This window comes from Emys orbicularis, chromosome 1, assembly GCF_028017835.1.
Source record: "Emys orbicularis isolate rEmyOrb1 chromosome 1, rEmyOrb1.hap1, whole genome shotgun sequence".
Lineage (NCBI taxonomy): Eukaryota > Metazoa > Chordata > Testudines > Emydidae > Emys > Emys orbicularis.
In genome coordinates, this window is record NC_088683.1 from 141,159,481 (window position 1) to 141,175,722 (window position 16,242).

At 42.6% G+C, this 16,242-nt stretch overlaps 1 protein-coding gene across 1 annotated transcript in view; it reads left to right on the plus strand.

Moving 5' to 3' along the window:
• The first annotated feature begins 359 nt into the window (after positions 1 to 359).
• CCND2 (cyclin D2) overlaps positions 360 to 16,242 on the plus strand; it is a 62,108-nt gene continuing 46,225 nt past the window's right edge. Inside the window, exons 1-3 of the mRNA XM_065415269.1 lie at positions 360 to 829; positions 2,307 to 2,522; positions 5,388 to 5,547. Of these exons, the coding sequence (XP_065271341.1) occupies positions 635 to 829; positions 2,307 to 2,522; positions 5,388 to 5,547 (571 nt within the window). The 5' untranslated portion in view covers positions 360 to 634. The remainder of the gene's footprint in view (positions 830 to 2,306; positions 2,523 to 5,387; positions 5,548 to 16,242) is intronic.

A 16,242-nucleotide genomic window follows, 5' to 3' on the forward strand; every position in this document is an offset into this window, starting at 1 on the left:
GGAGGATTGGGGGCGGGGGGACGGGGGGAGAGAAAATGTGTGTGGGGAAAGGGGTATCCGAAAGCTTCTGTTTAATCTGGAAGAAGCAGGAGGATCTCCAGTGAGCAAGGAAATGGCATGGTTAACACACACAAAACTAAGCTGATACCACTCGGTTCTGTTCTTGCAATAAGCAATTAAAAAAAAGAGAGAGAGAAAAAATGTATATGGGGATCCAGATTGCCCGGTGTAGCAGAAAGTCTGGAGCGATTTTGTTTGGTCGCTGTAACGAAGAAAAAGAGAAGCTGTCATTTTGTGTGTGTGTGCCCTATACAAGGGCCTCCTGGTTCCTTGTTAGCTTATAGAAGGGGGAAAAAACGCGTTTGATGTTACATCTGACCAGCTGCTGTTCTCCATAATAACAAGCGAGAGAACTGCCTGCCCTAGTGCGTTGCGTCACTTTTGCTTCAACTTTAGGCTAGAAATCAAGAGAGCGAGAGAGAGGAGAGAGAACTTTCAAGGAAGCAGGAGGGAGCTGGAAAGCCCTGCAGTCTGCCTCCCACCCACTCACCCCTCCTCCTTTGCCCCCTCCTTCCCCTCCTCCTCCCCCCAAAAAACTTTTCCATCAGAGAAAGAGGGAGATCTCTTTGGAAACATGGAGCTGCTGTGCTGCGAGGTGGATCCCATGCGGAGAGCTCTGCCCGACCCGAACTTGCTCTATGATGACCGCGTTTTGCACAATTTGTTAACCATAGAAGAGAGGTATCTGCCCCAATGTTCCTACTTCAAATGCGTCCAGAAGGACATCCAGCCCTTTATGAGGAGGATGGTGGCGACCTGGATGTTGGAGGTTTGTATTAAATTGAGAGGCAGAACTTCTCCCCCCCCCCATCGGTCTGTCTCCCCTCTTTGCCCCTAGTTCGGGATTTTAGGGGGTTCCTTTGCACAGGGGTGGTGGCTGCATAGCTCACCCTTTTGCAGGCTCTCCTGAGTTTGTTTTGTCCCTTCTTTCTTGCAGTGTTTCCCCCCAGATCATGGTTTTTGCTAATTCATTCAGTGCTTTTCTTGTCGGGTGGTGGTGGGGAGGGGGAGGCAGAAGGGGATGTGAAATGATTGTGTCTCGGTCGTTTGAGTGTGAACCTGTGAAGAAAACTGCCCTTCCGGGGCTTCTGCTTTGCAAAGAGGGGTGCAAAATGGGGGAGAAGGAAAGTTGCAAAAGTCATTTGCAAAACAAGGAAAAGAAAACCCTCCTCTTCCCCCAGGCTACTGGATCTGCCCGAGTGAGGCTTTTATGGCGAGGGGAGCTGCCCCAGATGCCGTGCAAAAAACAAGGGGTGACCGATCCCCCCCTGATTTTTGCCCAACAAGTATTTCTGTGCCCACGTATGCAGTGCTCAGGACGTGCCATTTTTTCGCCATGTTGCTTTGCATGCAACTCTGCTTAGAAGCGCTGAGCCACCCCCACCCCAAAAAAGAATGGATCTGAAATACACCCCCGTCTCAGCACGGCTGGCCCCCAGCTTGAGGGGTGGCTGCTGGGGATCCCGGGGAGCCGGGGAATCCCTCCCTCTCCCCAATACTTACCCTGCAAGGGCGGCTGTGGGCCCAGAGCCCTCCAGACTTTGCAGCCTTGCGCTGGCCCCCATCATTTCCCCTTAAGATCTCGCTTTGGGGGGACCTCTCCCCGCCCATCCCCCCCAGGCTGGGAAGCCCAGACCCTCCTCTTGGTTTTCATGTGAAATTTGCCCATTTCCACCCTAGGTTGGATTTTTGATCATTTTTTGAAACCATTTTCTCCTGCTGAGGATCCAGGCTCTTCCCACCCCACCTCCCCCCCTTGCCGAATCGCGGGCCCAGGGCTGGGGGAACACCCCCCTTGGGAATTTTTACAATTGTCGGGAATGATAGGGGGGCGCCTGGTGATGCCATCGCTCCAAAAACAGGGGCCCCCGGGGCGGTGTAGATATTTTTATTTATTTTTTGAAAATATGACGAAATCCAAAAAGGGCAAAAAAAAAAAAAAAAAAAAAAAAACCAAGAAAAAATTGGGTCGCAAAGTCTGAGGCGGCGGCTGCTGCTGCTGCTCGTTGGGCTTTCGGCTCCCACACTGTGACTTAATTCATTTCTTACTGAATGAACCAAAGGAATGTGAAAGCCGATTGACAGCCTTCCCAGCCGCTCCAGAGATCGCCCCCTCCCCCCAATCTAGCTCCCCGCAAAAAAAAAAAAAAAAAAAAAAATCATTTAGAGCCATTGGTAAATTTCATGTGATCACTCATTTTCTTCTCTCTCTCGCTTTCCTCCTCACCCCCACTCCTTGATTGCAGGTCTGTGAAGAGCAGAAGTGTGAAGAAGAGGTTTTCCCCCTAGCCATGAATTACTTGGACAGATTTTTAGCTGTGGTGCCCACCAGAAAGTGCCATCTGCAGCTGCTGGGGGCAGTTTGCATGTTCTTGGCCTCCAAGCTGAAAGAGACAATCCCCCTCACTGCAGAGAAACTTTGCATATATACGGACAATTCCATCAAACCCCAAGAGCTGCTGGTAAGCAGCCCCACTCTACCTCCAGTGTGTCCCTCTCCCCCTCCACCATCAGCTCTTGTGCTGACAACCTCCCTCCTCCTTCCAGAGCCCAACAAATGATACATTTCCCTGCCCATTTATAATTTTTTAAACAATATTTGAAAAGTTGAAGGTGTTAAAGATTTTCATGCACTGATAGAAAGTGATCAAGAGAAGTTTCCTGTATGAAAATCGCATGATTGTTTGAGGGGGACATCTCCCCATTCATTTTGAATGTACTGTATATAATTGCCTAATATTTAATATTCTTGTCCTTTTCCTATTTATTTATTTAACACAATGGTTAGCAAATGCCCTCAGAGATAATCTGAAGGCTTTGGTTACTGTTTGTGTTTTTTAAGAGATTTATACATAGTTAGCAGAAGATCTCTTTTTGATAGCATGCACATACATATATGTACATGTGTTTAAATGGGCAAGAAACTTTCTGAGCTGGGTTCTTTGTAAAGGTGCTTTCTTTCTGGTGCTCTGGTGCTGCACTGCCATCCAGTGTCAGACATGCACAATTGGAAATGACCTCATTTTTGAACCATTGCCAGAATCTCTTCTGTTTGTAGTTTCTTTTCTGCTTTCAGTTTTAAAGGAGCTGTCTGCAATATGAGGGACTTTTTAAAAACCCATGTTATGTCACTTGGTTTTATTCAGGTTACGTACCAAATAAAATAAATATTTATGGAGGATTTTTATCACCCTTTGGAAAATTTGCTTTCAAACTTTTTTCACTATTAATGCAGTAAGTCTTGTTTCTAAATTTCTTTCATTTATGGTTGAATCCTGCTCCTGTTGAAGTCAATGGGAGTATTGCCATTGACTCTAGTGAGAGTAGGATGGAGTGCTTCATACTGTGAAATTAACAAATTGCCCGTACAAGTGATACATTTATAACTTAGAAAATCACGGGTGGCATTTGTGCCTTTTTTGTAAATGTAGCTCCCAGTGTTAATTCAATAAGGGTGAAATTTATCAAAATTCAGCTCTGTTAAGCGTAATTGTAAATAAGGGCCTCCTCCTCAGTGAGGAGTTCAGGATCAGATCTTAAGGTGAGAGAGCTCAAAAAAGTTACTTTTATTTAAATGATTTCTGATTAAATAATATTTGCAAAGCACTTTTAAGATATAAAGTACTGTGTAAGTGCTAAGTATTATTAGTTTATAAGAGTACATATTTCAATCAAATAGTTCTGTTCTCACAGATCCTAATTTGTAGAATCTGGCCTTGAATTCATACAAGTACTTCTTACATGAAACACCCATTGAAGCCAGTGGAGTTCCATCTGTGGAAAGGGTGCAAAATCAATCTAAAAGGAAGGGCCTTGCCCCCAAAATGCTGGTGTGCTTAATACACTGTTAATAGTTCCACCAGTGGTACTACCTATGGCAATAAACACTGTGGTCTCAATTCAGGAAAGCGCTTAAGCACATGCTTAACTTTTTTGATTTCAGGGGAAGTTAAAGTTAAACACATGCTTAAGTGCTTTGCTGAATAAAGATGCTTTCCTGAATTGGGGCTTGTATCTGGTAGTGTTAGAAAGATCAGTCCGTAATGAATTTAATTGTCATTTTATTAAAATATTTTATGATTTTTCTTGAGAAATTATGCAGGACTAGTTTCAAGTCACCCTTATGGAAACATTTCAGTAGAAGATTTCCAGGTTTTGAAGGGTTCTGTATTATCCCAATAGCAGTTTCTATAGCTGTTATCTATTAAAGTAGGGTTCTACTCTGAAAAGTGACTGTAAAAATGCCATTGTGGGGTTCCATGTTTATTGTCTCTCACAGATGCCAGTTCAGATCTACTAAGTTCACAAGTAAAAAAGATGTTTTTTCCAATTGCCAGCCCTACAAACTCAACCTGGGCTCTGAGAGTGCTGCTGGCTTTCTGCAGGCTCATGCATCCTTGAGATTAAAGAGTCTATAAATGGAATGTAGTTAATAATTCTGATGATGCATGAAGTGGAGTGGAATCCAGCTCCCTCTCTCTGATCTATGATGGCTCTGTAGGACTAATAGCAGTAAAATGTATGAAAAACTTATTTTAGTGACTAAAGGAAGGAAACATGGCTCTGAAGGCACCCAAAGAGCAGATCTGTTGCGTGAGAAGGTGCCATTTTTATATATAACTGCTTTTTGAAGCATAACCACACTTTAAGGGCCTGAACCGTCATTCCTTGTGCACCCAAAAACTTCTTGTGACGTCTCGGGGAGTTTTGTGTGTGCAAAGAATGCAGGATTGGGTCCTATGTGGTACATTGTCAGATGTCTTACAGTCTTCTTCTTGGATGTGTCATACGCGTTTCCCTTCTGCAAAACATGCTGTGGCATATGTGAAATACAGTTTGAAGCAAAGGACATCTCTAAAACAACAATTGTAGAGAAAATGCTGTGGGGCTGACTTTCCCGGTGGAAAAAGAAAATGTATGTCTTGCTTATTTGTGTGCATAGTTATCCACTGGGCTTTAAATGGCTATAAATTAAGCACTCTAGCCATTTAAAATAAGTTACTAGGGAAGGACCACAGTGACCTTGGCAATATCTAATTGCAGGCTAAACTTTCTGGGTGGGCATTCAACACTGGCTACAAAAAAAGTAAAATCTTGGCAGGAGCTGCCAGGCCTCATTATTTTCAGTGTAGCTTGACATTTCCAGTGTTTAAAAAAAATGAAGGAAAAGCAAAGTCAACAACTTCAAAGCTTCAGAGGCGTATTGAAAAAAGGTTTAAGCAAAACCAATTTAGCAGTGATATAATTACAATCACTAAAATGAGTAAGCTTTTTGTTCTTTTTTGTCAGGCTTGCCTATGGTTTTTCTTTTTGTTTTCTTCCTTCAGGAGTGGGAGCTGGTGGTGCTGGGAAAGTTGAAGTGGAATCTTGCAGCAGTGACGCCACATGATTTCATTGAACACATTCTAAGAAAACTGCCTCTACCTAAAGACAAGTTGCTTTTGATCCGGAAGCATGCACAAACATTTATTGCCCTTTGTGCCACAGGTAAGACAAGGTGTTTTGGGTCACTGCTTCCTGCTTTTAGTGGTCTTAGAAAGATAGATTACAGCCTATGGTGATACAAAGGGCCCTGTCCTACATCCCTAGCTCACATGGGAAGGCCCATTGAAGCCGATGGGACTATTCACATAAGGGCTGCAGGATCAGGCCTTGAGATCGATCATATGTTTGCTAATGCAGAATTCCTGCACCGGAGAACAGCAATAATGAGTTAAACCATTGTGGCCTGATTGTAGCCAGCTCTCACTGAAGTCAATGGAAATTTTGCCATTGACTTCAGTAGATGCTGGATCAGAACCTTTGATTTTTCTGCTTTATCTGTTCATTTTTTAATGGGTCATAACGGTGGTTTCTGAGGACAGATATGGTACATCCAAAAATATCAGAAGCTGCGATGGAATGTTGACAGGTTCTTTATGAAGTCTCGTGTTCTCTGAATGTTTTCAGATATTATTATAGGCCCTTCATTCTTTAGTATTATAAGGAAAAAGATGAGTTGGGGAGAGCATTTTTTGTTTTAAATTGCCAAATATATATGTTACAATGACACTGCCAAGATAAAATATTATATGTAAACATATGTCTTATTTGTGATACCACTAGATTATGGAAGGAGAAGGAATGGAAACAACATCAAGTTTGCTTTGTGTCTGTGACACTTTTTAAAAAAAACAACACTTTTTTTTACTTTACTCCAAAGTTAACCAAGAAACTAGGCAGTCATTTTCACTTTGTGTTTATGGACAGTCATATTTTCTGCTTCTCCTGTGTTTGAGTTTAACATTCACCATGGAAATGTTTAAATAATTAAATCTAATTTAGTCTTTACATTTATTTATTTAAATCTTCAACGTATTTTAATTTATGTAAAAATCCTTCTTTAAAAAATAAAACCTAGACATTGAGCCTTACACTACTTAACAGCATCCCTATAAAATTCTGCATCATGCTGTTGTTGATTCAGATACAGTTGCTTACAATAGGTCTAATCATTAGTCCTCTGAGGAGGATGCAGAATTACAGTTCACTGACAATCAATCATGTTACAGGCAGAAATGTACGGTGCTGTTTGGAACAGGGACTATTTCTACTTATGAACTAGTGCAGCATGTAGCAGAGTGGAGTCTAGACTGGGGAGTTGAGGTGCTACCATAATATAAATAGTTACTATTATTTAATGGCATTTGAGAGCTGATAACTGTCTTTTGCACAGTAGGCTAGTTTTCCTACTTGTACAGATTTTAATCTTTAAATACTAATTTTATGGACTATATAAATGTATATGCTTTAAATTTGATTAACTTTTTAACCATTGAGATTAACACACACCCATGTCTAACACACACACACACACGCACACATGTGTCTACTCATATGTGACATACCCATGGCTGACATTGTCAAATCTAGACTTCAACTTTCCTTATGCTGTGTTTACATTGTGGGGACTATAGCAGCCTTGCTATATAGCCGTTATGCCGGTATATCCCCGTAGTGTGGGTGCAGCCTACACTGGCAGAAGGGTTTTTCCATTGCTGTTGGAACGCCACCTCCCCAAGCGACAGTAGCTTGGTTGATGGAAGCATTCTTCCATCGATATAGGTGCATCTAAACCAGGGATCCGGTCGGCATTTTTCACACCCCTGAGCACTGTAGCTATGTCAGCTTCAGTTTTAAGTGTTCACGAGACCTAAGTCTCAACTCACAACTACCCATCCTTTTTTTTTTTTTTAAACACCTTTCTGACCTTCTTCTACGGCCATCAGACTCTTTATTCGGGCAAGATTCCATTGAATTCAGTGGGAGTATTGCTTAAGGACTGCAGGATCACTCTTGGTAATTTATCAGGCAGTTTTGGCCTAATGAACCCTTTCCTTCAGGATTTATCAGTTGTTATGTATATACTGGCTTCACCTCTTGTAGTGTAAGCATTAGGGGGTTAATCCTAACATCCCTGACTTCTTTTTTCTCCTGGAAGTTCTTGGTGTTTCACAGGCTCTCCTACCCACTCATCCAGAAGTTACAACACCCTCGCTCTAGCTTTGGTCTTGCTGTCAGAGATCAATCCTTCGGCACTTCGGATTTTGTTCTTCTCAAACCAGCCTGTTCCTGCCTTTGCTTTGGTGCACTCATCCACTAAAGCAGAGGTTCTCCAGCTTTTTCATTCATCAGGCCACTTTGTGACAGAGAAATGACTCACCTCCCCTTCCAGGCTTCAGTCTCCAATTCTCTGTTTCTCAAAATTATTCATACTGCAGATCTTTGGAGGGCCATGAACTGTAGTTTGTGAACCAGTGTCCCAAAGCCTGGATACCTCTCCATTCTCTCTCAATGATTTCTCTGTCTGTTGACTCCATTTCCCCCCAAGCAACTATCAATATATATAACTCTATCCTTTACTCAGCCAATGACCAGTTTGCACCTTCCTCCATCTTGTATCTCTTCCCACACTACCTGTGCTCTTTCGTACATGGATTCTGTTCATGAATTCAATTCCCTTGGCTTGAGCCTGAAGAGACAGCAGATCAGAGCTCCTTGTCCATCAGAAGATATGGAAAGCCCAGTGTATTGTATATAATCTAAGAGTCCGTGGATTATCACTCTGCACACTGATGGGGCTGGCTGTGGACAATGGAATACCTTCTTTTCTTCCCATCCCGTTTGCCACAATTTGTTGTGAGGAAATGATTACATTCGCTTTTCAGGAATCAAAAAGGTGTATATAACCTCACTGCAGTTTCAAGATTGGGGGCCTCATTCCCCCTTGATTTACTAGCAATCTGGCATCGCTGTGTAAATTATTATTTATTTTACAGTAAATGCCACATTTTTGTTATATTTCCCCTTCTCCACGTCTCTCCTCAAAAGCGTTATTGTTCTTGTCTGTGAAGAAAAGTCCCTTCTTGTTGGACTTCCTTCCAACTCCAGTCGTTGTCACCTTTTCTTGCCCTTTACTTCATAGCTATCATCAACCACTCCATCGTCACTTGATTTCTTTTCCCTTTCTCACACAAAACATCTTACTCAGTTCAGGTAAAACCTACTCTTTTATATCGCCATTTGCCCTTTCTGAGCACGGTGGCCTCCTCCAAGCTATGACCATTTCTCCCAGTACAACTTCCCTAGCCACTTTTTGCTTGGCTTTTGACCTTTTCCCACTACCAAAATTGACCCTCTGTGGGTGGTTACTGACCTTGCCATTGACCGTGGACCATAGATCCCTCTCTTTTCACTTCCTGTTTGACCCCAGTGCAGTTTTATTTACTATCAATCACTTTCTCCTCTTGAGTGTCTCATGTAAGAAACTGGTGTCTCCTGCACTTTCTTCCTCTAATTTCAATCCTAGCTCTCTAACTACTCCTTTTTCATTTCTGGTGGAACCTTTATATCAGAGGTTTTCAAGTTTTCTCCACCCGTGACCACCAAACGAGCTGTGATCTCTTGTCCTGTTCACAGTCCCATAATCCTTTGTGTCAGCAAAGGGATTGGAGTCACAGCAAGAAACCATTGCTAGATTTGGATGGGAGTGCTGGGTGGACACTGGTGGAGTGTTGGATTGTGATGGGTGATTAGGGTTGCCTTCATAGGAGAATCACTTAGACATGTTGGTCAGTGATGCAACCCCATGCTCAGGGTGTCCCTAAGCCTCTGACTGCCAGACGCTGGGGTTGGGTGACAGGGGATAAATCACTTGATAATTGTCCTGTTCTGTGTCTTTTCCTAAAAGCATCTGGCATTGGCCACTGTCAGAAGACAGGATACTGGGCTAGATGGACAGCTGATCTGACCCAGTATAGCTGTTCTTATGGAGAGGAACTCTGCCCCCTTTGCTATCTAACTTTTCCCTCCTAGGGTTAGATAGTAATATTATAGATGATACCCATTTCTATATTTCCCCTTAACTCAGTCCTTCATTTTCTTGTCTCCCATCTATTTGTCTGTCTTGACTCTGGGGCCAGTTTCTGAAACCAGTTGCATGGACGTAAATCCAGAGTGTCTCCATGAAGTCTGTGGCGTTATTCCTGATTTACATGAGTGCAACAGACATAAGAACACATTCCTCTGTTTGCTGCTAGCTGCCCCTTAACATCCTGCTACTGAATGATTTGAAAAACCGGAGCTCATCTTGAGCATAAAAAGCTCTCTTTGTTCCTCCTCTTTGACTCAGGTCACACCCTCTGTAACCTAGCCTGAAAATTGAGGTCAGAAATCTCAGGGTCATTTTTGACCCCAAACTTTCATTTCCCTTCCAAGTCTTTCTTGTCTTTAAATCTGCCTATCACCACCTCCTGAACACAGAGTTCATCCTTACCCTGACACTCTGCCTCTGCTTAAACCCTTTTCCGTCCCTTAATCGCTTCCTGTCGTGTCTATACTTTCCTTCTTCAGTGGTCCTTTACATTTTTATAGGTGCCAGATTGCTGTGTCCAGACGCTCCCTCCAAGAGTGGGAACCAGATCTTTGCTTATCCTTTCACCTTTGCGGGCTCCCTAGTTCAGTTTGGAGTTGTTCTTTCACTTGCGTTGCCCTGCCTGCTTGGGGCTACCGCACTCCAAGCCACGGAATGACTCCTTGAGGAGTAAGTAGATGCATTAGTTTTAGAGCTGTGTGCTGGACATCCCAAACTGTGGCTGGAAAGAGGAACAGTCAGCATTTCGTTGACTTGAAATTTCCATTTGTTCTCCCCTCTTTCAGGTCTGTCAGAGTCCAGATTGCTGGCTCCCACCTTACGTTATGTTCGCCTATCAGAGGCAGGACATAACATTTACTCCAAGACCTCCAGGTAATCAGATATTTGGATGAAAGTGGAGGCAGCCAGACCAGGCTTTGGACATGCTGAGCGCTGAGTCATGAACCCCAGATCACAATGAAGAGAACTTGGCTTGGTTTTTCTATTGTGAGAGAGTAGTTTAAAGCTCCGAGGGCCACATCTGTGCCTCAGAACATGCCCTGGGCACCCCTGCTATGTTCAGTCTTCACCCATCCTTCCCTCTTTCTGCCTGTTTTGAGGGCCATTGTGCTCAACTCTGTAAAGTGCTGTCCCTCCAAAAGTGAATACATGGTGCTATGCAGTAACTCTCAACAGCAGCCTGGATTTTCTAAAATCAGTGGAAAAAACAATGATACAATAAATGCTTTGCTGCAGGTATTAATCTTTTGAAAAAAGCATACAGAGTGAAGTGGTCATGGTTACATGATTATTTCTGGTATAATGGGGCCTGAAAGAGGCATAGCCATACAGTGCTGTTGGGACACAAAGAAAGGTTTTTGATAATTCAGGCAAAGGTGGCATATTGGGCAATATATCAGGCTTCACAGCAAAACAAACAAAGGCTCAATCCTGCTGCTGTAATGTTTTGCCATTGGCTTCATTGAGGCACAGGATCAGGCTCCAAATATGGTATAAGTACATCTGAAGAATCAGATAAGAAGCAGCAGATAGAATATCACCACATATGGAATCCTTTCCCACTCCCCCCAACTCTAGCTAGCACTAACAGTGTTGCAGTTGATTAAGAGTATACAATAATGCTTTCATATCTTGGTCAATACAATTAATACAGAGGCATAGTGTGGCTTTAGGGGCAAACCCACTCCCTGCAGCTCCGAACCTGAGTTGCTGGACTTGTTATTGGGAAGATGCCTGGGGGGAAGTGGAGGACTGGATCCTTCTGCTGCAAACCCTTTGTACCAGACCCTCCACTGGCGTAAACTGGCATAATTCTATTGACTTCAGTGAGTCTGCGCTGGCTTTCACCAATTATAAATCTGACTGTTAGATTTTTCATTTGTACGGGGTCTAACAGAAGGTGGGTCTCGATCCTTGATTGGGGTTCCTTACTGCTACCATAACACAATAAATAATATTAATCACCTGGATCGATCGGTCTTCAGCTGTCGTTAAGACTGCGCCGATCACAACACATCCGCCATTCTTCTCGCATTAATAAGGAGAATAACCATCCACAAAACAGAGCTCATGGTCAGCTAAGCAGCATGTTCTATTAAGCTGCCATATAATACATTGTTACTTGGATCGTGTTAAACATACTTTTCCCCATTTATCTTCTATGAAAGGCGGTGCTACTAACTCCAAACATTAGTATTCAGGGCGCTTGAAAGTTCTGTCAGACTTTCCTTGGGGAGCGCTGATCAAAGCCAATATAGGGTCATATCTAATTTGTCTTATTCATGTGATCAGTGACTGAAGTCACTGGGACTCTTCAAGGCAAATAGAATGTGGTCTCTGTCCATCCTATTTACACATAGTATTGAAGCACTTAAATTGGTGTCATGTTTGCTTAATAGCCTTTTGTTTGGCTGTACCTGGTTCTAGTATGTTATTTCTAAAAAATGGGCTGGTTTTGCCGTTTAAGAACAAAGCAGTTAACATGGAAAAAATAATTGCTATGTCTAGTAGAAATACGAAAGCAAGAAACGTACTGACGAACACAGTAGAGTTCACAACATGTATGCATAATAAAGAAAGAAATACACATACTGTCCGACTGAAGTTGGATCAGAACCTGGAACAATTAAACATACTGTTTAGACTCCTCCTCTCGTTTCCTTCAAACTTATTTTTTAAAATATTGGGCCACGTATGTCTCTGGGGTTACAGTATTGGCTGGGTGGAGTTTCATGATGGATTCATTTAGCCCATTTATGTTTTGGGGAGTAAATATAATTTTCAAATTGTATAGATTACTGACCTGATTCTGTAGTCCTGTTGTAGGTAAAACTTCCAGTGACTTCAGTGGGAATTCTACCTACATCAAGACAGGAACTGCAGACTCTTCATTTGTAACACTGAGAAAAAATTCTTTACTATATCCTAGAAATGAAATCTACCTTATTAAAAAGCTGAAACCAGGACACTCACAAAAGGTAATTGTAAGTAGGTAGGGTTCCCACGTTGCTCCTGACACAATGTGTACGTATATACTGGATATTGTTCAGACTTGCAGGATCTCTCTGTTCCAGCCCCTAGTTCCCTGTTGCTTCAGAGACTTTCAACCTTTCATTTTTCTAGGTTGGTAATGAGGTCCAGGGGGCCTGGATGCCAGTTGAGTCAGCAGAATAGCTCTGCATCCCTGATTCTGCAAGGTGCTGTGCTCTGATAGTTCCCACAAAAGTCAATAGCATCTTGCAGGATCAGAGTCATAGTTTTTAAAGGACTTGTGGAATAAGATGCTATATACATTGATGATAGATAGAATAGGACTCCATGTGGGTTTTGCCTAGGTGGGAATAGAAAGTGAAACCATTTGTGGTTTCTCGTAATCTGCTTCTTTTCTTTATACTTTTTTGCTATTCAGACATATTGTAGCACTTCAAAATACTGCCCTTGCCATCATTAAACCTCTTTTGTACTTTGCTTTGCAATCACATAAATCATTATGAAGATTTAGGGCCAAATTCTTCCCTTGGATGCATGTGCTAGATTCCCACTAGCTTCCATGAGAGCCACACCTACAGCTGACAGAAGAATTTGGCTCATAGCATTGACGTGGGCATCACACAGGGAGTGCTTTCATAGGATTCCCACCATATGGCTATCGTCATCATCTCCACCAAGCAATTAAAACATTCCTGTATATTCTTCAGGCCAAATGTTGAAGTCCTTACTCCTTTTATTTTACTATTTTTTCCCCAAGGAAGTACTATTGACTTGACCCCAATGGGCATTTTGCCTGGGTAAAAACTGAGTAAAGGATGTCAGGATTTGGCTCAGTGTCATTTGTAGGGGGAGGAGGGAGGGGTGTAGTTAAAAATAACATTGTACAAATAGCTTGTTTTATATCTCTTGACGGAATGTGAGGGGCTTGGAGGGGGTCCTGCGTCCCTGCAGATATGGTGCTTAATATTTATGTTTTGGTTGCACCTTGACAAACATTTCACGTAGTTATTGCTTTGCTTGAATATGGAAATATGTTAATTACAGCCTTTATTCTGCTGTCTGCTCCTTTCCTCAGCCTTTTCTATTCAACCCTCTAGGTGGCCCAGCACAATGTGGCTTCTTTTCTTTGAATGAGCTCTTTCCACACTAATAGGGTCCCGGGTGATGTGGAGAACCATGTGCACAAAATTGGTGCACCGCCCCCCATTCCTTTGTGGGCATGTCAGGTTAAATTCATATCAGCAGGAAGGTCACTGCCATGATTTTCAATAGCGCGAGATGAGGTGATGACTTCAGACAATGGCGCCACACTCTCCAGTTGGAGACACTTGCCTTACCAGTTGCAGTAGTTAATTAATATGCTAAAAATAGAAGCCAGTGATACAAATCGCTGCCTGTTGTACAACAAAGACTGGGCATGTGTAGCTTTGATAGCCAAGTTTATGGTGCTTGTTATGGAGGGAAGTTAGCGTAGAGCTAGAAGCAATGTAAGACTTTCTGGATGCTGAGCTTTAGTCGCTCTGGGCCTCTGGCCATTTGCGAGCTGTCTCATTTGCATTATGAATGACATTAAGGGAACTAACAAGGTTATTGGGCATAGAAATGTTCTCATGTGACCACACGTGGAAGCAGACCTACAGCAGTGCTAGTTGGCAGGGGCACTGTGGCTCTTTATTCAGCTTCCTAGGAGGAGAGTTTTTGGGAGTACATAACTCACAGATATAAAATAAACCATGAGAAAAATTACATTCAAATAACGTGACGGGCCTTATGTAAACCCCTAGGAGGCAAGGAAATTCAGAGTGAAGACTGGGATTCCACCCTTCACTTAGCCCATTGTGCCTAAACATAGGGCACAGTATGTGTGATATCCCATGGCTGGAGGGCTCCTGCAATACCTACTATTGGCACTGCAGGGAGGATGAGCGAAGGACAGAGTTTCATTCTTAATTCTGAATCTCTGCTTCTCTGTGTACAAGTCAGCTGTCTAATGGTATTTGACTTGATTTTCAGGGAGAGGATTTAATTTCTTTGTTTATAGCACTATGACTTCCTCAAAAAGGAGGAAGGGAGGGATACACTACATTATAGACATCAACCGCCTGCTATTTGTATAGGTAGTAATGACATAATTTGGTAATTAAAAAGTTAGAGCTAGATTCTTATCCCAAGTTACACCAATGTAAATCTAGGCTAACTCCACTGACTTCAATGGAGTTACGCTGGATTTGCACTGATCTGCTTAATATCAGAATTTGTCCCATGTTCTTTATCGTATATTAATATCCTCTTTAAGAGCCTGATTGGGCCTGATTCTTCTCTCATTTACACTGGGATAAATCAGGAGTATCTCCAGTGTACTCAATGGACTAGATCCTCAGCTGCTGTAAATCAGATCCATTGACTTCTGTGTTACACCACTGTAAATCCAGATTAAACCCACTGCAGTCAGTGGGCGTACATCAGCTGGCCCCGTGGAGCTAGATCAGTGTAAAACCAGTACATATGAAAGGAGAATCAGGCCCATTGAGCCAAAGTCTGCCTTCACCTTTGTAAATCCATTGAAGTCAACGGATGTACTGTAGATTTACACCTGTGTAAATGAGAGCAGACTTTGGGCACTAATTCTATCATGTAAATATGGTTTTGCACACTTTTTTTATTTTCTAAACATTTGTTATGTGCTCCCTGGACTGGGAGTGGGGCCTGGACAGTCACTCATGCACATAAATATTTACAATGTTTTTAAAACACCTATTTACCTGATTTTTGGAGCCATTTCTGTTTTTAAATTGTATTTTGGGGCCCTGCAGCCCTTCTTTCACACACTTCTTCTTAGAAGATACCATATCTGCCCATAGTACAGCACTGTTATAGCATCAGTGAGCAAGTCCTGTGTTCCTTCAGTTGTGCCATCCATTTTTAAGCAGAACTCCCTGTTGAAGGCAATAGGGAGTTCTGCTTGAAATTCAGTTGTATGTTACGGCCCTGAGGAAGGAGCTCAGGTTTGATCCATTATGAATACATGCATTTACAGTCCTTATAAGGAAGTAGCGTGCTAGACTCTGATCTCAGTTTCATTCATATCATTCCATTTGCTTCAGTGGAGTCATTTCAGATATATGCTGGTACCCCTAAGATCAATGTGTCTAGCTCTGAAGACTTGGAGTCAGGAATCTTGGTGCTATTCCTGATCTCCAGTTGACTTAATGCATAACTGTGGGTGAATAATTTTATTTCTCAGTGCCTCAGCTTTGCCATCTGTAAAATGGGATAAAACAATAGTTACTTGCCACATAGGAGTTTTGTGAGACATAAAAAGAACAGGAGTACTTGTAGCACCTTAGAGACTAACAAATTTGTTAGTCTCTAAGGTGCCACAAGTACTCCTGTTCTTTTTGCGGATACAGACTAACACGGCTGCTACTCTGAAACTTGTGAGACATAGTTCTCTAATGTTTGTAAAGTGTAAAGTACACTGACCTCCTAAAGGGAAAGTGCGGTGAGCTTGATAGAACATACTTTGTGTGAAGTGGCTGGCCTTCAGATGACAACTTCCCCTGCTCCAATGATTCTCTGTGTTCCAGATAGAGCCCTATGAGGAATCCATGTCATACCACCTCTCTTCCTCCTTCCTGAGGCCCCCCTGTGTCACAGCCACCATCTTTCTGGCTGAGTATTCCAACCAGATTACCAGTCCCTTCTGATCCAAGGGATTGCTGGTGAGCAAATGATGCATTCCTCTCTGAGAAGAGCATGGTGTCACCACAGCTACTCCA